This window comes from Barbatula barbatula (genome assembly GCF_947034865.1).
Source record: "Barbatula barbatula genome assembly, chromosome: 19".
Taxonomy (NCBI): Eukaryota; Metazoa; Chordata; class Actinopteri; order Cypriniformes; family Nemacheilidae; genus Barbatula; species Barbatula barbatula.
The window spans coordinates 15,582,285-15,608,104 of record NC_136782.1 but is presented as its reverse complement, the minus strand read 5'-3'; the positions used below and the strand labels follow the sequence as shown (position 1 = coordinate 15,608,104).

General features: G+C 43.2%; 1 protein-coding gene across 2 annotated transcripts; it reads right to left on the bottom strand.

Moving 5' to 3' along the window:
• Positions 1-385: 385 nt before the first annotated feature.
• LOC306908248 (nesprin-2) lies at positions 386-24,213 on the bottom strand. 2 transcript variants are annotated; one of them, XM_079480947.1, is made up of 14 exons: positions 24,151-24,213; positions 23,937-24,051; positions 16,195-16,484; positions 15,965-16,115; positions 14,895-15,077; positions 8,347-8,484; positions 7,788-7,982; positions 6,017-6,236; positions 5,716-5,822; positions 4,959-5,010; positions 4,390-4,553; positions 2,290-2,466; positions 1,946-2,010; positions 386-1,347 (listed from the first exon to the last, which is right to left on the bottom strand). In XM_079480947.1, the coding sequence occupies exons 3-14, from the start codon at positions 16,461-16,463 to the stop codon at positions 1,101-1,103; spliced, it is 1,968 nt and encodes a 655-aa protein (XP_079337073.1). In that variant the 5' UTR covers positions 16,464-16,484; positions 23,937-24,051; positions 24,151-24,213; the 3' UTR covers positions 386-1,100. The 2 variants fall into 2 exon arrangements, with proteins under 2 accessions (XP_079337073.1, XP_079337074.1); XM_079480948.1 differs by having other exon boundaries at positions 23,937-24,006.
• Positions 24,214-25,820: the final 1,607 nt, after the last annotated feature.

The window sequence follows — 25,820 nt, the reverse complement described above, 5'->3', positions numbered from 1 at the left end:
GATAACAGAATGTATCTGTTTGGGGTTTTATAAGCCCTTAACTTGCAACAGTATATGGCTCAATTTGATGCACTTTTTCTCCTGCCCAATAAATAAACAAAGACCTGCATGTTTACCGGGTACACAAGACAATGGATTTCTGCAGCGTCGACTAGTTTAGCTCCCAGAGGTCTGAATGGACAGAGTTTGAAAGGCCATCTGCAGACTTTTCCAACTAACAGAATTTGTGCGCTAATTGAATTGGAAACATTCTTTCATAATCTTTCAATGTTCATCTCTGGCAGCTACACAAAAACTTCTTTCAGCATGTCCACTAACCCCAATACACAGAGAATGACACTCGCTGGCCCCCCAATGGGATTCACATGCCATATCACTCCACATGCATTCCAGAGTTACCATACACAGCGGGCCACTTGTTTTCAACTCATCTCTTTTATTTTAGAAGTCATAAATGACATGGCAGTGCATAACTGTCCATTGATGTGCTTTAAAGCTTTTTGTGTGACTAATGTCACTTGCAAATTACAGCGCCGGATGCAATTATTAAAACCGCTTACAACATGCAATGCGGGGGCTCCTGATGAAATCATTGCAGGTTTTTAGTATGAAATGTACAATCATTTTAGTTCAATACAATAGTTCTTACATACATTTTTTTCTAACAATAGTAACAAAATAAAGATTTTGCACGTACACACATTTTCATGCATAAAAGTCCTCTGCAGTTTAAATTATTATTTTATTGGCTTCTATAACAAATCTATAAATAATCAGCTGAACAATTTTCAAGACGTCAGTTAGCTTGATTTATGCACAAACAATATAGAAAATTCACGTAAACGTGTTTGACAAGGCATTTTTAAACACTGATATCTCCAGTCATCAAACGTCTTTAATGTTTTATTCTCTCTGAAATTGTGGAAGGTTTAAATCACCAGAGTAGACTTAAGTGCACTTCATAGGGTTTAAACTTGTGGCCTCTGAGGAGTTCCTTTTCCCCACCCCATCTCCAGGTGAGATGATAAAGCAAGCCCACTGGATTCTCTTGGGTCTTCTAAGCTCTTTGCTGTTAGGTCACGGTAACGTAGTTTGCATCATCAGGTGGGAGGCGGTCCTTTGTAATGTAGGGCCAGTTGAAATGAGCGGGTTAGAGTATTGGAACGATGGCACGGGTTGTTGTTAAGTGAAACTAGGGGCCAGACCACCACAGCAAGCAGGAGGGCAAACAGGATGACAAACATTGATGCCGAGGCCTTCCGCACTTCAAAAAGCCTCAGGGGCCCCAACGGCCAGGGGCCATGATGCCATGATCTGCCAGCAGGGGCCTTCAGTATACACGGGTCACTGCACACATAGAAACAGTCAATCTTTAGCTATAGATGTCGTCTTCGATTAAAAAATTCTGTCTTCATTTACGCACCCAAAGTTTTTAAACATTTTTTAAATACATTTTTTTGTTCTGAACACAGAACTATTGCAGGTGGTCAATGGTGGCAAAGAACTGTGTGGTTTCAAGCATTCTTCCAAATATCTTGCTCTGTTTTCATTAGAATCAAGGTATGTATACAGATTTGGAACAACCGGAGGGGGAGTAAATGATGACTGAAGTTTGAGGTTTTCTGTCCCTTTAAGATTATGTGGGTATGCTATAAAATGTATTAATTATATTTCTTATTATGCTCTCCCATATGAGCTATAAGTGAGCTTGAATATATATATATATATATAAATAAATAAATGTACTGTGTTACATTTATATTATCCACCAAAACAAAAGCAATAAAAAGAAGAATATTTTTGTTTTAAAAAAAAAGATTAGCATTTCCTCAAGGTCAAGGTGCAATGTCACACATGCCAAATAATACAATTAATAACTAGATTAAAACGAAAAAGCCTATAATCCATAAACACAACCCAGTCTGGATAGTAAACACTTTCTCACCAACTCGGCTTTGCGGAGCTGTTGTTCTCCGATGAGTCAGAGAAACAAAGTCTCTCCTGCAGCCTCTAGTGACAGAGAAACAAGATGATAATGGCTGGAGATTAACAGAAGCCTACAGGGACTCTATTGTTTACCAGATCTTTGGCACTGGAGAACATTACAAGCATAATTATGTGTGGAGTGTGTTGAGAGGTGCAAAGTACACCATACAATATGCAGGAAGCCAAATTCGCTGATTCCAAAACCCTAGTGATCGTGACAGTTTTTGTACAGTGCGACGTGTAGAAGCTTATGAAGGTACCACTGTGAAAAATGGTGTGCGTGTCTGCGCGTGCCAGATATACCTGTGGGTCTTCTGAGTGACGTCTGTATGACTGTGGCTGGATGTCACATGACACGGACGGGCGGGGGTAGGAACATGTGTGACGGGTTTGCAGTGGGTGGGGGTGCCTCTGGGGGAGCATGTTCTCCTGATACTCGGCTCCCTCCTTTTTTCCCAGAGATGGAAAACTGGAGCACGCCTGCAAAGAAGCAAAACACTTTTGATTGCCAAAGCTCGTGGAGGTGGATGGCACATTTCACGCTGCATCTAATAGGTTCGCTACCAAATACAATTGTAAATCAAAACAGACAGGCTCCATTAACTAATAAGGTGGCCCTATTTTTATATGCTTTCCTTCTGGATGTCTCATTTGCTCTCTTCTGTTGGTGCTACAGCTGACACGCTGCCCTGTCCACATTTCTTGTATCACACCATTGTGGGTTTAACACACAGGCGCGGTTGGCCCTTTCGCAGCCCGGGTGTCCATGTTTGTGCCCACAATTACACCAGCCATTAAGGAGCCTGTTAGTGCAGCGACTTCCTTTCCCATCCCTGTAAATCTGCCAATTAGCCGTGAGTGCTGAGAAATTACAAGAGACTCTTTGAAATGAAAATAGTCTCTCTCTCTTTCTCATCAAGGATTTTCCAAAGCTTCGGCAATCAGCCTCTGGGTCATCACGGAGGATTCTCTTTTTCAGAAACCGAAGCCCGGCCTCCGCAGCAAGTGCTGGGCTTTTTAAGTCAAGACGGCACAATTTGATGTCTATATCTATAATATATATATATATATGATGTTTACAAGCCCTCCGCATCAATGCAACATGCATTTAAATGGAGACCAGAGAGAACCGGTGACCAAAACAAATTGGAGTTTGTTATAATGCTCGCAGAATACTACACTCTAGTCTAGCCTTAATGAGATTTGGCAAAAATTCTCCATGCGCAAATGCCCCGGGCATCCACTCAGCTTTTGTGACACTGCGGTAAAAAAGATCTACTGAATCTCAATACAATCCAGAACAAATCATAAAGTTTTCAGGCTCGTGTTGTAGTAAAACGACAAATGTTTTTTTACAATGTCTATCAACAATATAACAGATTTTATTCTAGGTCAAATTTTTCATATGAATATCAAGTGAAGACAACTAAATCGATATCAAAGTGTGTTGTTGACTTTTTAATAGGCTGTAATTCAAACATCTGGATTGCAGGCATTTTTATAGCCTCTAAGTGACACAGAAATTTAAACACCAGCTTCTTTGCATCAAAAATTTTAATAGTATTAACCTCAAACGGTGTCAAAAGCAATCTACAAAGCGATCCATTTATATAACAGCTGACAGTGTTTAATGAGTAGCATTACTCGCTGCGCTGCTTAAATTTTTGTACTCTGTGTAAACACACATCCCATTTATGGAGGACCATGGCGACCGCCCTCATGACATTGCGTGGGGTGGATACAAAATTATATTTTAAAGGGCCAGTGTGTCATTCTTTGGAGGATCTATTGACAGAAGTGTGTTAAGACCTTACATAATGAGCGTTATGTTTTTATTATCTTACAATGAGCTACTCGTCTCTACATACACCGCGGTCCCTTTGCATGGAATTCACAATGTTGTTTCTACAGTAGCCTTCAATGGACAAACTGCTCTACAGAGCGTGTTATCATAAATACGTTATCTCCTTCAGGTAAGAAGTGAAAGCGTGGTGACATCTTAATCCTGTGTCAGGCACCGTAGTGCTTTGTAAGGCAGGGGGAGCAGTGGAGTGAGTTATTGGTTGCAATTCACAACCTCACCACCAAATGTTGCTAAAGTTCATACACTGCACCTTTAAGTAATAGTATATGTTTGCATTCCTAGATTTTTATTTATGGTCCACCATATTCTTGTCCACAATTTATGTGATATCAGAGTTTACTACCAAGCACAATACATGGTCATAGACGTCTCTCATTTACTGTAATTACAATTGTGTTATATTGGTCTCACATCAACCACATTGCTTTCTTAAAATCTGTATCACACATTGAAAAATCCATATCGGTAGACCACTATCTGTGACCTTGATGTTGCTATTCATAGTAAAGAATATAGATATAATAAGAAGCAAAGTTTACCTGTTGAGAATGGTCTGTCTGAACAGCTTTAGAACAAAGTTGATGCGTCTGGCCCAGCCAGGCACTGATGCGCTCTGGGTCAAATGTCACTGGCTCAGAAGACCTAGGTTCAGGTGTGGATGTTTTAAATGGGCTGGCATGCTGGGGCTTAGAAGCTCTGATGACTGTATTCCAAAACACAAATGCAAACAAAACAAGACAAACTTTAGTAAAGTTCCTTGGATAAACAAATCAAGACTCTGAATTGACTTTGGATATGAAATACATCATCATAACACGCCTAATCCCTGGATGGAAGCACCAAACATAACTTTATATAGTGGTTATGCAATACAGTGCTACATTTCCATAAAGGCTGAATATTTAAATGTTTTGAAGTCTGAATACATCATGAACCAGATTTTGGAAAAAATCCAACAGCCACCAAAAATCTTTTTTAAAGCATGTTAGAAAACAAGCCAAATTGAGAGCAGCTCGTCCATGATTATCGAGCGATTAAGCTGTGAGAGAGACACCGTCTTCACTGGATGGCACCAGTTAAACTGACCAATCAGAAGCCATGACTTTACCTGGCACTGGGGTCTGGGGTGGGGCTCCATGCTCTAAGCTCTTCTCCGTGCCCTGGAAAAAAAGCACATCTCTACAACAGATATACATGTGGTTTGTTGCTATACACTACAGGACACAATTTGCATAACATACAATGGATTCTCATATTTGAAATGTACTAATATGTATGTCATTTAAAACTCAAAACAAAATTTTAATCAGTTTTTGTTTTGTTTAAATGTTCTATGTATTGTATTTTATCAATTTATTTTAGTTTTTATATTTATTTTGCCATTTTATCTTACTGTTTCATGTAAGATTTTAATTTGATTTTACATTGCATTATTTACATTATATTCATATAAAATATATTTCAAGAAATTGTTTATTTTTAATGAAATTGTCTGCTGAAATTTAGCAATGGTAATTAAAAATGTTTTGAAAATGTAAAAACTTTCACTACCCCTGCTTATTTTTATGCTTTAGAAAGACAAAAACGAAAAGACCAAGACCAACCAACAAATTTAAAAACCTAAAGACCTATTTACATATTGCATAGCCTGCTTGTGGCAACATGTGTTGGCATATCCATGCACACAAAGACACACAGAGAGGTCATTGTAAACCCAGACATGAGATCACCTCCTTTACATTTTGTCATATGGAAAATGTATGGAAATCCCTTGTTTTCAAACTACCACATAAACTGAAACTGTCCTTGGCTTCAAGGTCTCCAATGTACATAAGGTTTCTTTGAAAGCTGTCAGATGAACTCACTGCGTGATTGACGCTAACAGGACTGCTGTCTGGTTGAGAGTCCACATGTGTCATGTAGATTCTCCTCCTCAGAGGATATCTGGCTGCTTCATATATGCAAGATACACCTGCAAGAATAAAAGGAAACTATACTTGACAAACAGAACACTCCCTGTGTATACATTTCTAGTGTATACGTTTTTTTAAAGCACAAAGGAAATATATTGTGAATGACATCAAATGGCATGCAATAGTTCTCATTTGATGCTGCATATAATGGATAAAAACTTGATTGCTTTACACCTGGCACTGAGATCCCCACCTGCAGCTGCACTGAAAGAGGAGGAGTCTGTGTCGTCATGAGAACCACCAATGTCCACCGAAGGATCCCACTCCAGAACCAAGTGATCTTGGCTGGAATGAGGAAGTCCGGCCTGAGACTGAGGTGCCACAGAGCGATCAGCAAAACACTCATCCTCCAGCATACTTTCAGAGGGACAGCCGGAGTCAGGAGCGTACAGGGCCCAGTCTTCCTCAAACACCTGCAGTCATACGTGAAGCAAAGTTTAATTTCAGTTTAAGGGTGTGAATCCTTTAAACGGTGTGAAAAAGTTAGATAATTTAGAGAAACTAATACTACGTAAAAAATGAAATACACACTTAAAAAAAAAGTACAAAGTGAAGTGGCCTTAAGGTATCTGGATTCTTAGGATTGCGGCCTTAAGGTTAACTAAATTACAGTACTTTCATTTTTATGTCAGAACACAAATTAAGGTATTTGTCAAGACTTTGGTAACCAAAGAACACTGACCACCATTGACTTCAATGGTATGGACACAAACCCACTGAGACATTTCTCAAAATATCTTCTTTCCTGTTCCATATACAGAATGACATGAGGGTGAACTTTAAAATGTTTTGGCAAACCATTGCTTCAAGCAACACTTAAAGGAATATTTTCACCCCAAAATAAAAATTCTGTCATCATTTATTCACACTCAAGTTGTTCCAAATCTGTATAAATTTCTTTGTTCTGATGAACACAAAGTTATTTGGATGCATGCTTGTAACCAAACTGTTCTTGGCCACCATAGACTACTTTAGTAGGAACAACTCGAGGGTGAGTAAATAATTACAGAATTTTTATTTCTGGATTAACTGTTCCTTTAATGCTTGAACCAATTGCATTTAGCAAAACAATTACATAGATCTGTATATTATTTTAAAACCTAACAAGCTTTATGAAAGTACTATTGATGAGAATGAAAATAAATTAAGTAAAAGCACTACACCCGTGATATATAATTTTAAGTTTTGTTATAATATTTAAAAAGTAAAAAAAATGTATACACTTTTAGAAAGAAATAAACTGGTTTTTAAGATCTAGAATTATTTCTCATGTCTCTAGATCCACATTTTGGGATCATTGGAGAACCTTTTAAGATCCGTTTACACAATGACATACTGCAGGATGAAACGCATACCGCTGCACATTATAGACATTGCGTGGGTTTTCTGAGCCATGGAATACATGCAATGGTAATTCATTATGATATATCTGGTGTGGGACTCTATTAGCATCCTAAATCTGACAACTGCATAATGAACATAAGCACGCTACAGATCCAGCATGTCTTTACATGAGCCCCTTGCACCCAAAGAGACAAAGACCAACACAAGGGACTTGTTGAAATGGACAGTACATGTATTGTACAGTGGCTGCTTGGCTACAAGACAACTATTCAGGCTATTCAGAGGGTGTTTTTGTGACTTTTCTGCCAGAACGTATGAAGTCAAGATGCTTGACTAGCTTTCCCTTGGGATAATTATTTCCTGAAAAATGCACTGGCCCTGGTTCGCGAATGCGAACTTGGGGTGTCACAAAATGTGTTGAATTAAAAATATTAGGCTATTAAGGGATTTTGGAAGGGGAGCTTGATGGTGTTTCACGGATTGTGCACACGTTGCGTGATAACACAGATTATATTCTAGATACTATACAAGGACCATCAGCAATCATCCAATTGGTTCACCATTATTCTTCAAACCTGCCGTGAACTTGATAAATCTCAGCTATGCGTGTGCACATGTACCAGTCTCATGCTCAGCAAACGTGTGTGCAGCCGGCCTAGGCCCTGAAACACTCGAGTACAGTGGAGCAGAAGTTCCTGCAGCTGGTCCTCGATGGCCTGGGCATCCGCTGGCTCACTTCTTTGGATCAGTTCTTCCCCATGCTGGAGCAAATCGTTCAGTCGGCCTGCACTCTCCGCAACTGCCTCCTGGAATCCCTGAAGGATTGATATGAACATGCACACAACACATATTTAACAAACAGTGCACACATTATGGGTGGAAATAACAAAATGAAATACATTCCTTGGACTTGTTTGCAAGATTTATATAGTATTAAAGGTAAATTAATAAGAATTCCAAGAGTTACGTGTTCGTTTCTTGTGGGGACAGTTTTATTATTTTGACTTACAAAACAGTCATGACAAGGACAATGGCTTGTGAATTATTCTGTTGGAACCGCAGAATCCACTATGCGACACTCTCTAAACTAAATTTGAGTTGGGGCCTGAATGTTTTTACAGTCTCCCTAAATGCACTAATATTCCTTATAGATCCATGTTTCCATGCAAGCAGGAATACCTGAAGCTGGTGCATCTTTGAGCAGGTATCTTTGCCCGAGAAGTGCTCCACTTCAGTCAACCGGAGGTCCATGTCAGTCAGCCACACAGCCATCTCTTCCCTCTGCCTCTCGAAATCCTCCCGCTGGCACACAAAGTGCTGAGACACACAAACAGACACTGTATATGATTCTGTCTGACCGTCTACAACCTGATGCTGATTTTAGCACAGACGGAGTGTGACAGGCAAGTATATCAAAGTGCAGGACTGCAAGTGGCATAAACAAAACAAAGACACAGAACGCCACAGTAAGTGGCATATGTAGTGCAGTGGAGCACAGCCAAATGGTGTAAGGGGGTCAACTCCAGCTGACGGGGCAGAATTATGTAAAACGGACGCAGGGAGAGCAGAAGGCTGTATGGATAAAGAGTTAATGGGATTAAAATGGAGAGGAAAGGAGTCAGAGAGACTAACGGCACTGTGGTAGTGAGTAAAATCTTTCAAGCGTGCATTCTTTTAAGGCCTTTGGAATGACGTTTTGAGAAAGTTAAAATGGAGGCGTGTAATTCTTAAAAAAAAAAAATTTAATAACATTTTCAGTTTTGGGTGAACTATCCCTTTAACATGCACATTTATAATTTGGTTTTCCCGACAAATAAACAATGAACACTTTGGTTTGACAATCACAACCAATGATGTGATGGAGTGCCAAAATGTAATTTCTGCCATTATTTACTAATCTTTTTGTAATTTCAGACCTGTATGGCTTACCTTTCGTCCAAAGAACACAAAAGACGACATTTTGAAGAATGCTGGTTACCAAACAACGGCAGTGCCCATGACTTGCAATTGGTTCCCTATCGATACTTCACTCGTACTGCGTAGCAGGACGCTATGGGGAAAACTCCTTTTTCTCCGATGACTGAAGCAATTCAAAAGCGCAGTGAAAACTGCACGGTGATTGGTTGGAAAAAAGCAGAGCTTTGAACCAATCGTAGCGGAGCTGCCGGACCAATGGCGATGGCACCCGCCAAAATGGGCGGGGCTTATGGCTATATAAGCGGACACATCGCCGTAGGGTCTTCAGATCTCTTCTCCTTCAGCGACGACTCGTCTTCGCTTCCCGAGACTGACTGCTTCGCCGTCGAGAGAGCACCTGCAGCGGATTCGACCTTCGGCTCAGCGCCTTCGCTCCAGCGGATTCATCAGCGGCTTCGCTCCGGCGGCTTCTGTTGGCGTCTTCGCGTGTGAGCGGCTTAGCGTGTGAGCGGCTTAGCGATCCAGCCGGTCTTTTCCCTGCCGCTATCCGGCGAATCTAAAGAGCAATTTTCACGCTTTCTTTTCAGAGAGCGTTTAGAGCAAATTTCCTGCGGCATTTACGTGCAGTTTTCACTGCGCTACAATGCCGCGTCGTCCCTGTCGCTCGTGTGGGGTTTTCCTGCACGCTGTCGACGGTCACGACGAGTGCGTTTCATGTCTGGGTCTCTCCCACGCAGAGAACGCGCTAAAAGAGACGGAATGCTCTCACTGCGAGAGTATGAGTCTCTCCTCTCTGCGCACGCGGATAGCTTTCTTTTCAGAGAGTGACTCCGCCCCTCGATCCCCGCCGCCGCTGCTCGCACAGGACTCTGTGCGACTGAAGCAGCGGGGTAGAGGAGCTAAGCGCTCGGGGAAACGCGAGCTCACGCCGGCACGCCGTGCCTCGCTTTCCCCGCAGAGAGATGTTTCCCCGGTTTGTTTCACCCGAACAGATCAGCGTCCACTGGCGGCCGCCTGTGACATGATCTCGTTCGGTGGAAACGAACCGGAGGATGACGACGCCATGTCGTTAGCGGCTTCAGACGGGGAGGAGTTAGCGGGCTCGCTGGATGACCCCGCCCCCTCGCCGTCTCCAGAACCCGGCGGACACGCCCCCAGTGCGGACTCCGAGCTCTTCCGGGTCCTCACGAAGGCTGTCAACGAGCTGGGTTTGGAGTGGTCTCCCCCAGAGGAACCCTCTCGCAGCCGCTTGGACGAGTGGTTTTTGCCGGGGCGCCGTCAGGCTCCTCGTCAACGTAACTCACCGTTCTTTCCAGAAGTTCACGGCGAACTCACGAAGTCATGGCGCGCCCCCTACTCGGCCCGTCTTCGACCTTCTTCCTCCTCAAAAAAAAGGAAAAAGGATACGAGAAGCTACCCCCCCTCGATGAGTCTGTGGCCGCACATCTGTGTCCGCCCGCCGCCATCGGATGGAGGGCTAAAGCGTCTCATCCTTCCAAGCCGTGCAGGACCACCTCGGCCCTCGCTGGACGCGCATACTCGTCCTCAGGCCAGGCGGCTTCAGCGCTTCACTCCATGGCTGTGCTCCAGGTCTATCAGGCCAAGCTCCTCCAAGGCATGGATGAGTCCGACCCTGACCCTGCGCTCTTCAGAGAGCTACGGAGCGCGACGGATCTTGCTCTACGCGCCACCAAGGCCACGGCCCAGGCGATAGGCAGATCCATGGCCAGCTTGGTGGTGCTTGAGCGTCATCTATGGCTGACGCTCACGGAGATCAAGGATGCGGATAAGGTCCCCTTCCTGGATGCTCCTATTTCCACGACCGGCCTCTTCGGACCGGCGGTGGAGGGTTTCGCAGAACGCTTCACGGCAGCGCAGAAGTCTTCGCAAGCCATGAGGCACTTTCTGCCTAAAAGACCCGGATCTCGGCCGGTGGCGAGCCATCCTAAGCCAGCCTCGACGCAACAGCCGGTAAGAACCCCTGCTGCTCAGAAGGCTTCGGGAGCTGACAACCGTCAGCGCTCCCGATCTGGACGGCGCTTCCCGCATCCTCAGCGACAAGGTCCCCGGCCAAAGATCACGCTGGACCCTGCGCCTCAGGCCCCATCCTGAGCCCTATGCGAGGAAGAGGAAGGCTACAGGGCCCGCTCCAGCCGACCCTCCTTCAAAGACTGCTCTCATGTCTGCCAGGTCACCCCGTTCAGTTCCGGGTGCCGGCAAAAATGTTTTGTTAAAATGCAATGTTGTAAGTGCGGGGCCTTTTCTAACGCCCACACCACATTCTGCAAAATGTTTAATAAAACACAAACTTTGTCAAAAAAAGAGCAAACTTCCTCTTCCATTGTTCCTGGGAGTCAAGCCCCCAAAAGGCGGCGTATCTCCTCTCTACACCCAAACCCTTGCCACCCGGGCCAAGGCCTGGAGAGCCATCCCCGGGGTATCAGACTGGGTTCTGGAAATAATATCCCAAGGATATTCACTCCAGTTTGCTCGTCGACCCCCGCGCTTTCGCGGGGTCGTCCCCACCCGAGTGCAGGACTCAAATTCTCACGTTCTGCGCACGGAGTTGAGGAATTTACTGGGAAAAAGAGCCATAGAAATGGTTCCCCCAGACCAAATCGAGTCAGGCTTCTACAGCCGGTACTTTCTAGTACCAAAGAAGGACGGCGGCTTCCGCCCCATCCTCGATCTCAGGCATCTGAATCACGCCCTTATGAAACGGCGCTTCAGGATGCTCACGATGAAGCAGATCCTCTCGCAAATACGCCCAGAGGACTGGTTCTTCTCCCTGGACCTGGAAGATGCTTACTTCCACATTCAGATAGCCCCTCGTCACAGACGATTCTTGAGATTCGCCTACGAGGGAATTGCTTATCAATACACGGTCCTTCCATTCGGACTTTCTCTAGCTCCCCGCACTTTCACGAAGTGCATGGATGCGGCTCTTTCCCCTCTCAGACAGAAGGGAATCCGCATTCTGAATTACCTCGACGACTGGCTTGTTCTAGCCCAGTCGGAGGACGAGCTAAAGTCTCACAGATCCCTCCTCCTCAGCCACCTGGAGTGCCTGGGACTCAGGATCAATCTTGCCAAGAGCGCACTGTCACCCAGCCAAAACATTTTGTTCCTGGGAACAGTCTTCGACTCAAAACGCATGACCGCCAGAATTTCTCCAGACCGAGCTCTGGTCATTCGACGGCTCGCGGCCTCATTCACACCCGGGGTTTCACGCCCCCTCAGGGTTTTTCAGAAAATGCTAGGTCTGATGGCCTCTGCATCTCAGGTACTGAGTCTGGGCATCCTCCGGATGCGCCCCCTCCAGTACTGGCTGAAGCCCAGAGTTCCTCCACACGCTTGGCGTCTTGGTCGACTGCGTGTTGTGGTGAATCAAGCCTGCGTAACCGCCCTAGCCTCGTGGAAAGATCCCCTTTGGCTAGAGCAGGGTGTGCCCATGGGCTCCACATCCAGTCGGAAAGTGGTCACGACAGACGCCTCCAACACGGGTTGGGGGGCTCTGTGCGATGGCGACCCGGCCTTCGGCCTCTGGTCGAACCAGGAAGGAAGCCTCCATATCAACTACCTGGAAATGCAGGCAGTATGGTTGGCCCTCCGCTACTTCCTACCGGTGCTAAAGGATCGTCACGTCTTAGTCCGATCAGACAGCATGACGGTAGTATCTTACATAAATCACCAGGGAGGCCTCTCCTCAAGACGCCTTTTTTCCCTAGTTTCTCACCTCTTGGAATGGGCCCAGTCCAATCTGCGCTCACTGAGGGCAACTCACCTTCCAGGCAAACTGAACCGGGGAGCAGATATGCTATCTCGGAGCAATGTTCCTTCAGACGAATGGACGCTCCACCCCATGTCGGTTCAACAAATCTGGAAACTCTTCGGCAAGGCAGAAGTCGACCTTTTCGCCTCAGAAGACAATACTCACTGCCCGACGTACTTCTCGAAGGGCAAGGACGCCTTGGCCCACGCTTGGCCCAACCGGCTCCTCTATGCTTTTCCCCCGATCGCGCTCTTGCAGCAGACGATCAGGAGAATCAGGGATCAAGCTCACCGAGTGCTTTTGGTAGCCCCTCTGCACCTTTGGCCTCTCGACGGGAGCCTACGGACCTCCCAGAGAGCGTACTGAACACCATATCACAAGCTAGAGCTCCGTCTACTAGACGCCTCAGGGGAATGGGCCACGGGGCTGCTATTAGCAGCTGGGAGAGATCTGCGACCCAAGGCTGAGGCAGGCTTGATTCAAGAACGATCTTGTCGTTCGTTTCCTGAAGGGCTCCAGGCGGCTACACCCCCCTCGCCCTCTTACAGTTCCCTCTTGGGATCTGCCCACGGTCCTGAGGGCTCTAAAGGGTCCTCCCTTTGAGCCGCTGCTATCTGCGGACCTCCGTCCTTTGACGCTCAAGACCGCTCTGCTTCTCGCTTTAGCATCGGTGAAGCGTGTGAGTGACTTACAGGCTCTCTCTGTGAGCTCATCCTGTCTGGAATTTGGGCCTAGCGACGCCAGAGTCGTTCTCAAACCAAGACATGGCTATGTACCTAAGGTGCTCTCTACTCCGTTCAGAGCACAGGTTATTTCGCTCTCTGCTCTCCCCTCCTCAGAGCGGGATCCAGAGCTTAGTCTGCTCTGCCCAGTCAGAGCGTTAAGAATATACTTTGAGCGCTCCGCCCCATTCAGACGGTCGGAACAGCTCTTTGTGTGCTTCGGTGACCGCACCAAAGGGTCCTCGGTCTCGAAACATAGACTATCGAAGTGGATAGTTGAGGCTATATCGCTGGCTTACTCTTCCTTGGGCCTTCAATGCCCCACGGGAATTAGAGCCCATTCCACTAGAGGCGTTGCCTCTTCCTGGGCATGGTATAGCGGTGTCTCTATAAAAGATATCTGTGCGGCGGCCTGCTGGGCTTCGCCGTCCACTTTTACAAGGTTTTATAACCTGGACGTTCCGGCCCTTCAGGCCCGGGTCCTTTCTGCTTGAATTAGGTCGCTGAGCCATGGCTATGGCCACGCCAGCACTTAATTACTCTGGGACGATAACCGGTCTAGGCCACCTTCTAGCTTGGCCTCTACCGCTTTCAGGGTTTCCCTGCTTTACTCCGTCTCCGAGCCCAGGCTCCGAGACCATTTATGTTTTTCGTTCCATCTGTAGCACGGCGTGATTATACTTGTTCCCCATAGCGTCCTGCTACGCAGTACGAGTGAAGTATCGATAGGGAACGTACTCGGTTACTTACGTAACCTCGGTTCCCTGAGATACGGGAACGAGTACTGCGTTCCTTGCCGTGCTACGAGCTGCTGTGTCGTCGCTTCAGTCGAAGTAACCTGAAGACCCTACGGCGATGTGTCCGCTTATATAGCCATAAGCCCCGCCCATTTTGGCGGGTGCAATCGCCATTGGTCCGGCAGCTCCGCTACGATTGGTTCAAAGCTCTGCTTTTTTCCAACCAATCACCGTGCAGTTTCACTGCGCTTTTGAATTGCTTCAGTCATCGGAGAAAAAGGAGTTTTCCCCATAGCGTCCTGCTACGCAGTACTCGTTCCCGTATCTCAGGGAACCGAGGTTACGTAAGTAACCGAGTACGTTTTTCAGCCTATGTAAGAGTAAGTCACACAGCTTTGAAGTGACATCATGGTGAGTTAATGATGACAGATTATCATTTTTGGGTGAACTCCCCCTTTAAGAAACAGGCCAGAAAACAATGATTTCTGTGCATGACCAACAGAATGTCCAAAATAAAGCATTCAAACTTAAAAGGTCCAGTTTGATCAGTTTTAAGGCCATCTTAAAAAAATCCAATACCTTTAACCGCCGACAAACAGTGTCCACTGTATTGCTGAGCTGGTCCCACCGCAGGCCACAGTCTTTGGTCATTTCCACCAATCGTGTACACATAGCACCTCTAAACAGACCAACCAAAGTTCGGCTCTTCTGGCTCAAGCTGTCCAACTGTGTCAAACGGATTCTGGCTTCTGTACGAAGGCTCTGTTATAAAGTATAAGACAAACACAGGGTCTTTATTTATCAGCTATACAAGCATTTAACAAGCAATACAAAAATATCATCCCGCTCATCTCTGACCAGCAAAAGAGGGTAATTTTAAGAAATCTGTGTGAGAGGTTTGAGAGAGTAGGAGGCATGAATGAGCCCCTGCAGTCAACGGAGTGTGATGGTGCCTAGGAGGAGAGCCAAGGAGTTTGACATCCATTTGGTGTCATTTATCTTGACTGGCACAGGTCCCAGGCTTTCAGACAGTGTGAGTAAATGTGCTGTCTACACTTGTGTAAGTGTGTCTATGTGACGTTGATTACGCTTTCATTGTCGGCTGTGTCAAAACGTTAGCCACTATCCACTCAATAACAGACATACACCTGGATAATGACTAAACGTCCATCAACTGGCATATCTTATGCATAGAGCTACACATATGTAGAAACTGTTCAGCTAAAATTATGTTATTTTTACTCGAATGTTGTTCGGAAACCAAGGTGAAACAGGTGTTTTATGGAAGCAATAAGGCCATACACAATTCCTTTAACAGTGTATTTTTGCATTAAAGGGATAGTTCACCCAAAAATAAAAATTCTGTCATCATTCATTCACTCCAATGTCATTAAAATTCGGTACATGACTCCTTTTGGAACACAATACCACTTTTCAAAATATCTAGTTCTGTGTGAATACAATGAAAGTCAATGAGTGACAATGTTGTTTGATTACCAACATTCTGCTTAAGTTCTTCTTTTGTGTTCAGCAGAAAGAAAGTTAGTCACACAAGTCTGAAATTACGTGAGGGTATGTAAATTAAATAATTTTCATTTCTGGGTAAACTGCCCCTTTTAATCTATGCAAATGAGGCACGGATTCATTACCTCATACTTCTGTAACTCCTCTTTTGCAGCAACATACAGCACATGACTGGAGTTAGGAGACACTGCTATTTTCTCAGCTGCTCGAAGCCAGTCATCCAAACAGGAATGTTCTTTCATGAAATCATACCATAGCATCCACCTCATCTCCAACCTGACGGCCAATGAGAAACACAAGGTAGGATGATGTGAACATATCAGTAACAGGGATTTACAGTACAAGGAGGCCTTACTTGGAACAACCGTCATGAGAGAATGAAACATCTTGGTTTAAGTCTCCAATGGACGACCAATCTTTAGAGACATCCTTCAAATCATCATGTGCTTGGGAGTTTCTCTCTGGGAAGCAGGACTCTGAAGACTGCAGGTGCAGACCAACACCACCTTGAGAGTTCATGTCAATGATACACAATTGTCTCTCTTCCTCATCTTCATCACTTCCTCGGGGACCAACTCTGGTGTTTCTATAGTGACACGTTTTGAGTGACGTCGCCTCAAACATCCTGGCATCACCAAGTGTGACCTGTTTACGAGAACACAAAGGACACTCATGCGTTGAGCTTAAACACGGTGCACGTAGTCAAAACAAAAAACTTAAAGCCTTTGCATTTTCTAGAAAGGAGAGGAAAAGCCATTTACTTTTGGTTTTAAGGCAAAAAACGACCTTCAAATGTCACAAATGCAATTTGGTTTAATCATTTGTATAATGTCATACATGTTATATTAAATTTTTCAAAAAAACCTGTCAAAATGATTTGCCGCATCCGGGTTACTGTGTTTTGAGTATCTGGGAACAACGAACCTGCAAATGTCGCGACTGGCCAATTAGAATCAAGCATTCCAACAAACCGTGTAATAAAATACACAACTGTGTCTTCAGAGGTGTATAAAGCCCGTACATGATAAAGTGTTATGTTTTAAATACCTTAGAATAAACTATTATCTATTATCTTTCTATTTTTTTCTAGCTATTTCTAACTGCTCTACAGAGCGTGTTTTGTAAATAAGTTATCTTCTTCGGCAAAGAAGTGAAAACGTGACGACATCTTAGTTCTGGGTCAGCTTCCGTAGTGCTTTGAAAGGGGGGGGGGGAGTGAGCCGTTGGTAGCAATTCGCAACCTCGCCGGTAGAGGCCGTTAAATTTCATATACTGTACCTTTAAAAAGTGTGCTAACTATATAACATGCATACTAAAAATGTCTTTCAGGCTTTTGCCGAGTCACAGGTTGTAAAAACATAGCGCACTGCTTTTAACATGCGTAACAAAAGCTAATATCCTGGAAGGTTTAAAGTCATCCAGTTTCTCTTTAAATACCCCCAAAGAAGATCAATTCACAGTGGAGAGAAGCCCATAGCTGCAGCATTAAGTTTCCTGGCATGACAAAGTGATTCCAAATTTCAGACACCTCAGACATTGAGAAAAGGCTCCTGCGCTCTGGGGTAGAACTTCAGCCATCAAAAACCATAAATCAGTTTTATGCCCATTACCCAAAGGAGTTACGAGGCTGCCACCCCAGCCCTGGCAGAGAAAAAAGCCAAACAGATTTTCCTCACTCTAATACCTGCATAATTTGCCTGGCAGAGCAAGGTCAGCTATGCCAGGCCACGGCTGCTGTCAACCAAGACTGATGCTCACTCGCGTTAACCTCACTTTTGACCTTCTGACAAAAGAAAGGTATTTTAATGTTGAGAGAAGCTTAAGAGCTCCTTGTCACCCGTCTCCGTCTGAAATAAAAGTGCAAACAAGATCCACATTTATGAATGGGCCTGCCTTGCACGATCGCTTGAAAATGGCCCTGTCAGTCATTTAACCCAGCCATCTTATATCTCAAAGTTAGACGGGCATAATTTACTCGCAACCTTCCCATCCACCTCAACTGCTTCCACCACAGGTACACATAGGCTTCAGGCCCTGCTGAAATGACGGCCATTTCTCAGGGTCTTCTGCGAGTTCGCCCCGGCGGAGGGCATTAAGCCACTGGACTGAGTCTTAAGGCAGTCAGGTTGAAAATCGAAGGCAGCGTTATTGCTTTTCTTAACCTGCTGAGATCCTGCTCATGCTTTTGCAAACGTAGCCATCCATTCCGAACCTTTACAGATGTGGAGCAAGTTACAGCAGGCCGCAGGCCATTTCCCATCTCCATGCTCACACTGTGGCAGGTCTTAAGGGAGCGATGGGTTTACATCCTCTCGATGTCAACAGGTGTGGCCACACAATGAGTGCAAATGGGACATTACAGATCTGATTTCATTTCACCTTCTCATAATATGTGCCCAGTAGGCCGACATCTCAGCACTGACAAACACACCTAAAGTTACAAAACCAAGAGTTCTCATCCATGGAGATGGCTTACAGAGGTGTTTTGTAGTCCTATTGTAAATTAGATCAAAAAAGACATTGACATTACATCACATGTTTGTGAATACTTTTGCTGTAAGATCTGTCTCTAACTGCTGCCTTCTGCTGTTAAAGGCACAAATCTGTATACATTTCTTTGTTCCGATGAACACAGAGAAGGATATTTAGAAGAATGCTTGTAACCAAACAGTTCTTGGCCACCATTGACTACCATAGTAGGAAAAATTACAATGGTAGTGCAAATTCCCCTAAAACAGTTTGCTTTCCTACATTCTTCACATTGTCGTCTTTTTTGTTCAATAACACCCAACAAACGGTGAAGGGATGGCTCTTTATAGACCCCATGGGTATTTAAATCCATGAGGTTGGAATCGCCTACATTTATTGAATAACCAGAGGGAACCCCACAGGGTGATCCACATGTTGTGACGAAGTAGCTCAATATTAAGGTAAAATTTATTTGAGGAACATAAACAACTGCCCGTGGTAATCATATAACAAAGTCTTTACATTCATTTAGGCATTAGCAAATGTAAATATCCAAAGCAACTTAGAAAAATTTGAAACACAACAAATGAACACACACAATCTTGTCAGCTGTTCTTCACATCCTGAAGTCCAGTCATGGCCAAAGATCACAGCAAATGAATACAGATACCAGGATGAGAGACATTCAAGGATGTAAACGACAGACTGGATTACAGATGTCTTATGCTTAGTCATCCCATTCAGTGTCAGTGGTTTGGCCAAAAACAGACGAGGCAGGTGCATCTGGGACCTTTCCACAACTCACAGCACGCATTTAAATGAGCCAGAGCTGAATAAACATGCAAACTACCCGCCTGCGACAGGAAATAAAAAGCTTCCATTTAAGCACAAGGAGATGCAGAGATGAGAAAGCAAAATAAAAACAATGACGCATTCAATATATCAATGAAGCGCAAATCACTCTCTGCTTCTCATTCTGATTTTATTGACCTGCATGAGTGATCTTTCAAGATCATATGACACCTTGGTTCATGCACAAAACACCCTTACGGTAAACAAGAGTTTTTCTAGAGAGTGCATCAATCATTCTTCTTTCTAAACACGAACTCTTCTCTGGCATTGAATAAACCTCACGGCAAATGAAGGTAGTGTTACCCATTTTGCCGCCCACTGACTGCTTTGCACACTTGAAGATAAGCCAAGAAAAGGTCATAACACTTTAAAAAGCTCAGACGGAGGCCGTTTTCATCAGAAGCTGTAAACACAGACCATGATTATGTCTGGGGATCTCCAGCCAAGCTCGGGGCGGGGCATGTACTGCATCTCATCCCACACACTGCCAAGCAAGAAGAAATGTCTACTCTCCAACTGCTGCCCACATTCTATATTGATTAATTTGAGGTGGAGGACAAAAATGAGTTTAATAGCGTCTCTAATGATTCTAATCAATCACGCAGGTGAGTCACTGAAACTCTACCAATTAGATTCATGGACCAACATTTCAAAAGTTAAATCTGACACAAAACAAACTACGAAATAAGACCTATTCCTAACCTTTTCTGTTTAATGCAAAGCGCAGTTAGTAAGGTCCACAAATCAGAAATGAGTTTAATTTTGTTTGGAACTATCATTAATATTAATAAAATGTACACAAAAAATGATCAATGTGTAATTGTTTAAAGGATCTTAACACAGAAATGCAATACAGTATATGTAATTATGTCTTAAGAGGTGTATAAAGACCTAACATAATGAAGCGTTAAGTTTTTATTACCTTAGAATGAGCCATTTCAATCCACAAACACTATTGGTCCCTTTACATGGAATTTGCCACGTTATTTCTACAATAGCCCTAAACGGATAAACTGCCCTAAAGAACACATTTGTAAATACATCATCTCCTTTGGCAAAGACGCAAAAACGTGACCATCTTAGTTCTGTGTCACCCACTGTATTGCTTCGAAAGGGAGGGGTGAGCAGTGGAGTGAGCCGTTGTTTGCAATACACAACCTCAGCACAAGATGCAGCTAAATTTCATTCACTGGACCCTAAATATTATTTAGAATAACTCAATTGAACAAACCCATGTACTGTCTGAGGTACATATAGTCTATATATTGAGTACATGCGTAAAGTAAGTAATGACAGATACTGTAGTCATCTTTTTTCAAGATAACAAAGAAAATTGTACGATTTAACACCATTCACTCAGTGAGAGTACCCAAACTACGCAGACTAAAATAGCTCTGCGGTAAGGTGACGGAATTCTTCCCACTCCCGTCTGTGCCATCCAATGGAGGCAGTCTGAGGGACATCTGTGTTTCCGGTGATGGGTGCTCACGAATTCTGTTTCTCTCATCGGCGCTAAGCTCTCCCTGAGCCCAAAACCCATCTCCCACCCCATCCTCGCAGAGACTGCATTTATTGTCTCTTTGGTGCCACAGGCCCAAAACCTCAAACAAACAGACCTTTCTTAGCACCCGGATAGAAGATGCTGGTGCCAGGACACCTGATCTGATCCTCTACAGACAAAGTGGAGGATAAACTGGTCCCCCTTTTTGCCTCAGGCCTTGTGGAGTTATGTGGAGGGAAGAGGGGCTTCCGAGCAGTGCAGCACACCTACCCTCAATCCTCTGGGAGTTACATAATATCCAGTTCATTACAAGTAAAACCATCACTGTTAAACCAAAAACACTGCTAATAAAAGGCAGACTCTCCACTAGAATTAGCCAGCGAGGTCCTTATGGTATGGTATCTAGATCAGCCTTCAAATCCAATGCAGACTCTTTCTAATTCCATTTACAACACTGGCAAGCTGGTGAGATTTTCTAAACAGCGTCCTCTTGGAATTACCTTCATTTCTCAAGCTTTAAACAAAATTCTGAAAACAAGAGATCCCACAGAGAAGGTGCCGCTTTGTGATCGTATCAAACATATAACTAGGTTGTCACCCATTCATTGCAGCATACAGCCACAGGCAAGCAACTCCAACAAGCACTCTTGTTAAGAAGATGAATTCTGCTGCACCACATGAACACATCATAGCTGGAGATGGAAATGATTGTTCTCTCAGCTATGACTCCCCGCCTAGCAGATGCCTGACAGGTGTTGTGCTCAGGGAAAATAACATCCATCTAATGGATTCATTCAAGGACAGACGGCACGTTTAACACACTACAACACAGACTACTGTCTGACACATCACCGTTTTGGCCTGAAGCAAGGTCATTATTTTGGAAGAGAGAGGAAAGGATGAAAATAATGTTTCATGCTTTTCAATATTAATCAAGTTGTTAAAAAGAAATGCAAACACTGTGAGCTCTGATAGTTTACCCGACGTTGTAACTCTCAATTACCTTAATCTGGAAATCAAAAGGTTAGTCCAAAATCCAAAGATAAACAATCCTCATGCTCTTTATATTTTTCTTAAATATATGCATACGTGCATGTTTACAAGTACAGTACACAGACATATTATGTAAACACAAACTCTCATTCTGGATGCAATTCATCACGATAAAGATTCCATATTATTTCGAAGTCATTCTATTTATAATCAAGTAAGATAATTTGTAACAATGATCATGCTTACTTTGTACGAAAGGTACAAGTTCCTTGTTACCTTGTTTATTAAAATTAGAAAAAAATGCATTTTCACAAACTCAGCAATACACCAAGCTATAACTAAATCGGATATCACTTCCTGCCAAAGGCAATTGAAGTTGGTCCCACACTGCTCCAGTCACCCGTTTATGCAGAAATACAAAACTCATTCAGTCTTTACAAGTGCTATTGAAATACGAGTCCTGGTTTTCAAACAAAGCTCAGCCCAGGGGGAGATCTGAAGTTTCGCCATTGAAACTACGATACAGAGAAGAGAGCATAACAATGAAAGCCAGGAGCAGCATTAGACTGAATGGCCAATTACTACCGATGCATGACGCCATTCATCATTAAACACAGCATGGTGTCATTCTGGCAAAGAAGTGTGTTTTGTTGAGTATATTTATACCCTGCCTTCAAACCAAATGGGCCTAGGAAGGGATATTTAAAAAAAATTATAAACCCCTCTCTTGCCATTAAAACCAACACTCGAGTATTTCAACCGATGCCCTTCAAATAAAATCACCTCTGTGGATTTCGAAAGTCGGATGTGAATAGGTCTACCTTGACCACAAAACAGGAAATATCTTTATGTGCTGTGCTGAAAAAAGCCTCTTTGCCTGGCATTGCCTCACTGCTAGTTTATTCAGCCCCAGTAATTTAATTTTTAGATTTGGACCTACATTTTAAAAATGAACTAAAGCAATCGTGAACGATTGAATCTTAAGAGACTGCGTTGACTGAAAATCAGAGAATAGTTTTTAACAGGCTTCATTGGAAAGCCCCTGGCAGATTGAGATAAGAAAACGTCTCGGCCTAAAATAAGTCCAATTCAGTTCTTGTGCAAGACATGCAGGCTCAAAGGCCACCTAGAATCATTCATGACGAAAAAGCATTTGCTCAAACTCTAATATGCTGTCTACCATTGTCAGTTACACAATCAACTGTCTGGATATCAATTACACTGCATTTCTCATGTCAACATGATGATGTCATAAACAGCGTGAAGTATTTAAATAACCAAGCACAAACAGAGTTCAAAGATGAGCACCCTATTAACAGCATTCTTATGCTAATGCATTGTAGGAGATGGATTGTGATGGAGAGAACTGCAGAAGCATCGTTTCAATGAAATGACTTCTGAACAAATACATCGGAGAAAATAAAGATAACTTAAATATTGTGGTGTCAGAGATCTCTGGAATGAAGAACCAAACAGGCATGAATTACTGGATGAACACGCGGATATTGCTTTTAACCCTGCTGGGAAATCAAAGAAATTCTAATGTGTTTAATGGTCATAATGGAAATTGGCATTGCTTTTAATATTGGTTAACAGTTGGGATGAACCACTGGGACGTTGTTGTTTTAGCAGGTGACTTAAATCAATGTAAAGTAGCTTATGATTAACAGGAAACGTTGAAAAACACCACATGACGATTAATGTAGATAGAAAACAGTAAATACTCCCAGAACACCTTGCAGGCGAGATCATTGCGGGAGAAATCAAAGGGCCCCGAGTATCACATACAGTAACCCAATAACCTCGTGTTGTCACCCCACCGGTGATTCATGCACACCTTTCACCTCAGTCAACAACATATTTAAAGTCTTCGAAAACAATATTGGAATAGAAACAAAACAAACACACCCATTGCACGCCATCACGTGTTCATTATTTACCAGCTGGTAGGCTACACGTCCCCGAAAGTGATTTCCATTAGGAAAATTAAACACGGTTTCATTATAGTAAAAGTTTAGTAACCATCGTATTGATTATCATCCGTATCACCATATATCAGTGATGATGTCATGCTTAATCTAGTTACCTTTTTTAAACGATTAAACTTTTGAAGGGTTCATACAAAAACGAGTGTGAACGCAAACGGACGCATGCAAGCATATGCAACGCCGATCAAATGATAAATTCGCGCACGTTAAAAACTTGCTAACTAGATCTGAAATGGATGTTGTTTAAAAACGCTAAACATTTCTAAAAGAACTTTACTCCAGCGTAACACTTACGTGCAACTTCGTATAACTTCACTCCACCGGCTTCCTTCTCCAAGGATCTCCCCGGGGTAGGTGTCATAGGCTACAGGTGCGCAAACGCCATCCTCAAATATAGTCATTTACATTTCTGAACAATATAATGGAACTTTATGGAAAACAGATATTGTGCTAAGAACCAAGTCTGCCTGTTCACTTAAAAAGAGTTGCAGGTAAATTGAAACGTCACCTGACACAGGTGAACCGAAACCACCGAAACCACGCCCACAGGTAGTTTGCACACGCTCCTCCTACTTACTTTTACAACCCTCGAGGACTTTATGTGATTTCAAGCACGTATTTACAGATACATTTTATTTTATTTTTACAAGCACAAGGCATAGGCCTACTGTAGTTCCACTCGTTTGAGGATGCGGGGTTTAAACTAATGCAAATTCTGATAAAGCTTAACGTCAATATATAAAATGTATTTTTATTCAAATGTCTTATTAAATTAAAAAGTGTACAACATCTCACTCATTTTTCTTTGGAAATTATTTCCTGAATTTTATTTTCTCAATTCTGTTTATTCCAAACGTAAGGTGCAGGTTGACTAGGAGACTGCAGAATTAATGTATGGACGGATGAGCTCATTGTCTAACTGACACATCTCCTAAAGGACTCCGGGCATTTGTTGATAGGAAACAAAGAAAAAGCCCCACAAGGGCCCAGCGCATGTTGTCTGACAAATTAATGAACCTGACAGTCACACTGGACTGAGAGAGACACTTTAGACTCCTAAGCATGCTACGCCAACCCGCCAGCCAACCTTCACTCATGTAGGCTACTTGTTTACTCGTGGCATGCAACCATTATTTGTCTCTTTCTGCTTGTGCATGTGTTCATGGGGTTAAGGTACAAAAAAAATTCTCCAAAGCCTCATCATTGAGATTTAAAATGGCTGACAATCATTACAAGACTAATTTACATGACTAGCCCATTCTTTTTAAATTGTGCATTTATATTCATCTTCGGTCCGAATTTTCCTGCACATAACATCTGGCTTACAAACAAAAGATATGACACAATTATGTCACTATGCATAAATCTAGCCAATTCTCCCAATGAATCATTCAATGTTTTTGTAATTACGTAATGCCGTCGGCTAAATACAAGTCTTCTAATAGAATAGTTCCCTCTGCTGGTAGCTTTGTAAACCACGTAACGCAATTTATCAATGTCTTTTGATCTAGGGACTTTATCAATATTCTTTTTTCACAGGCGCGCTGTTAACCTCAAAGCATGGCAGATGATGATGATAAAACAACAATAGGCTTTTTCAAAGCTTTGTTCACATTTGCTAGCTCAGGAGGCAATGCAGACTAAATTAGGTCACCGCTATCTTTAACCAGCAAAGAATATCTCTGAAAGAATTCTCACTTAAATACCTAATGAGTTTATAACTCCACTGCCAGAAAGAAATAAGTTGTGTTTTTCTGAATCTTGTCTCGGGTATTAAATATTTAAGCTTATCTCTCATAGCGATTCACTGTGTGACATTGTCTGGCTTCCACAGTCTGCTGAACATGTCTGACCAGAACCAAAGTTTGAAGAAATGACAGTGTTATTCTGTAAAAATCGTCTGGGGAAAGATGATTGACTGTGGCTCCAGGGCATGTTACAGATGCAATTTTTAATGATATTTTTATTTAATTAAAACATGCATCATTAAAAACTACTCACCTTTTCCAAATGCATGTGAAGAATGGGCGAATAAATAACTTACGTTTGCTTACATTTACTCTCACTAAGTTATATAGTTGGTGTAGACTTGAATTTTAAAGCCTGACCTTCAAACGCTTGACTTCATGACATAGAGTTCATAATTCGAAATGCTTAATGAGAGCATGACTAATCATA

What these genes read in the sequence shown, in the direction of transcription:
- LOC306908248 (XM_079480947.1), bottom strand. Translation starts at nt 16,463, where the DNA reads ATGTTTGAGGCGACGTCACTCAAAACGTGTCACTATAGAAACACCAGA. An exon ending in GTTTGCTGAGCATGAGACTG is followed by an intron (nt 6,237 to 7,787) that starts GTACATGTGCAC and finishes GTATGACTGCAG; the next exon opens with GTGTTTGAGGAAGACTGGGC. An exon ending in GTCACTCAGAAGACCCACAG is followed by an intron (nt 2,011 to 2,289) that starts GTATATCTGGCA and finishes CTCTGTCACTAG; the next exon opens with AGGCTGCAGGAGAGACTTTG.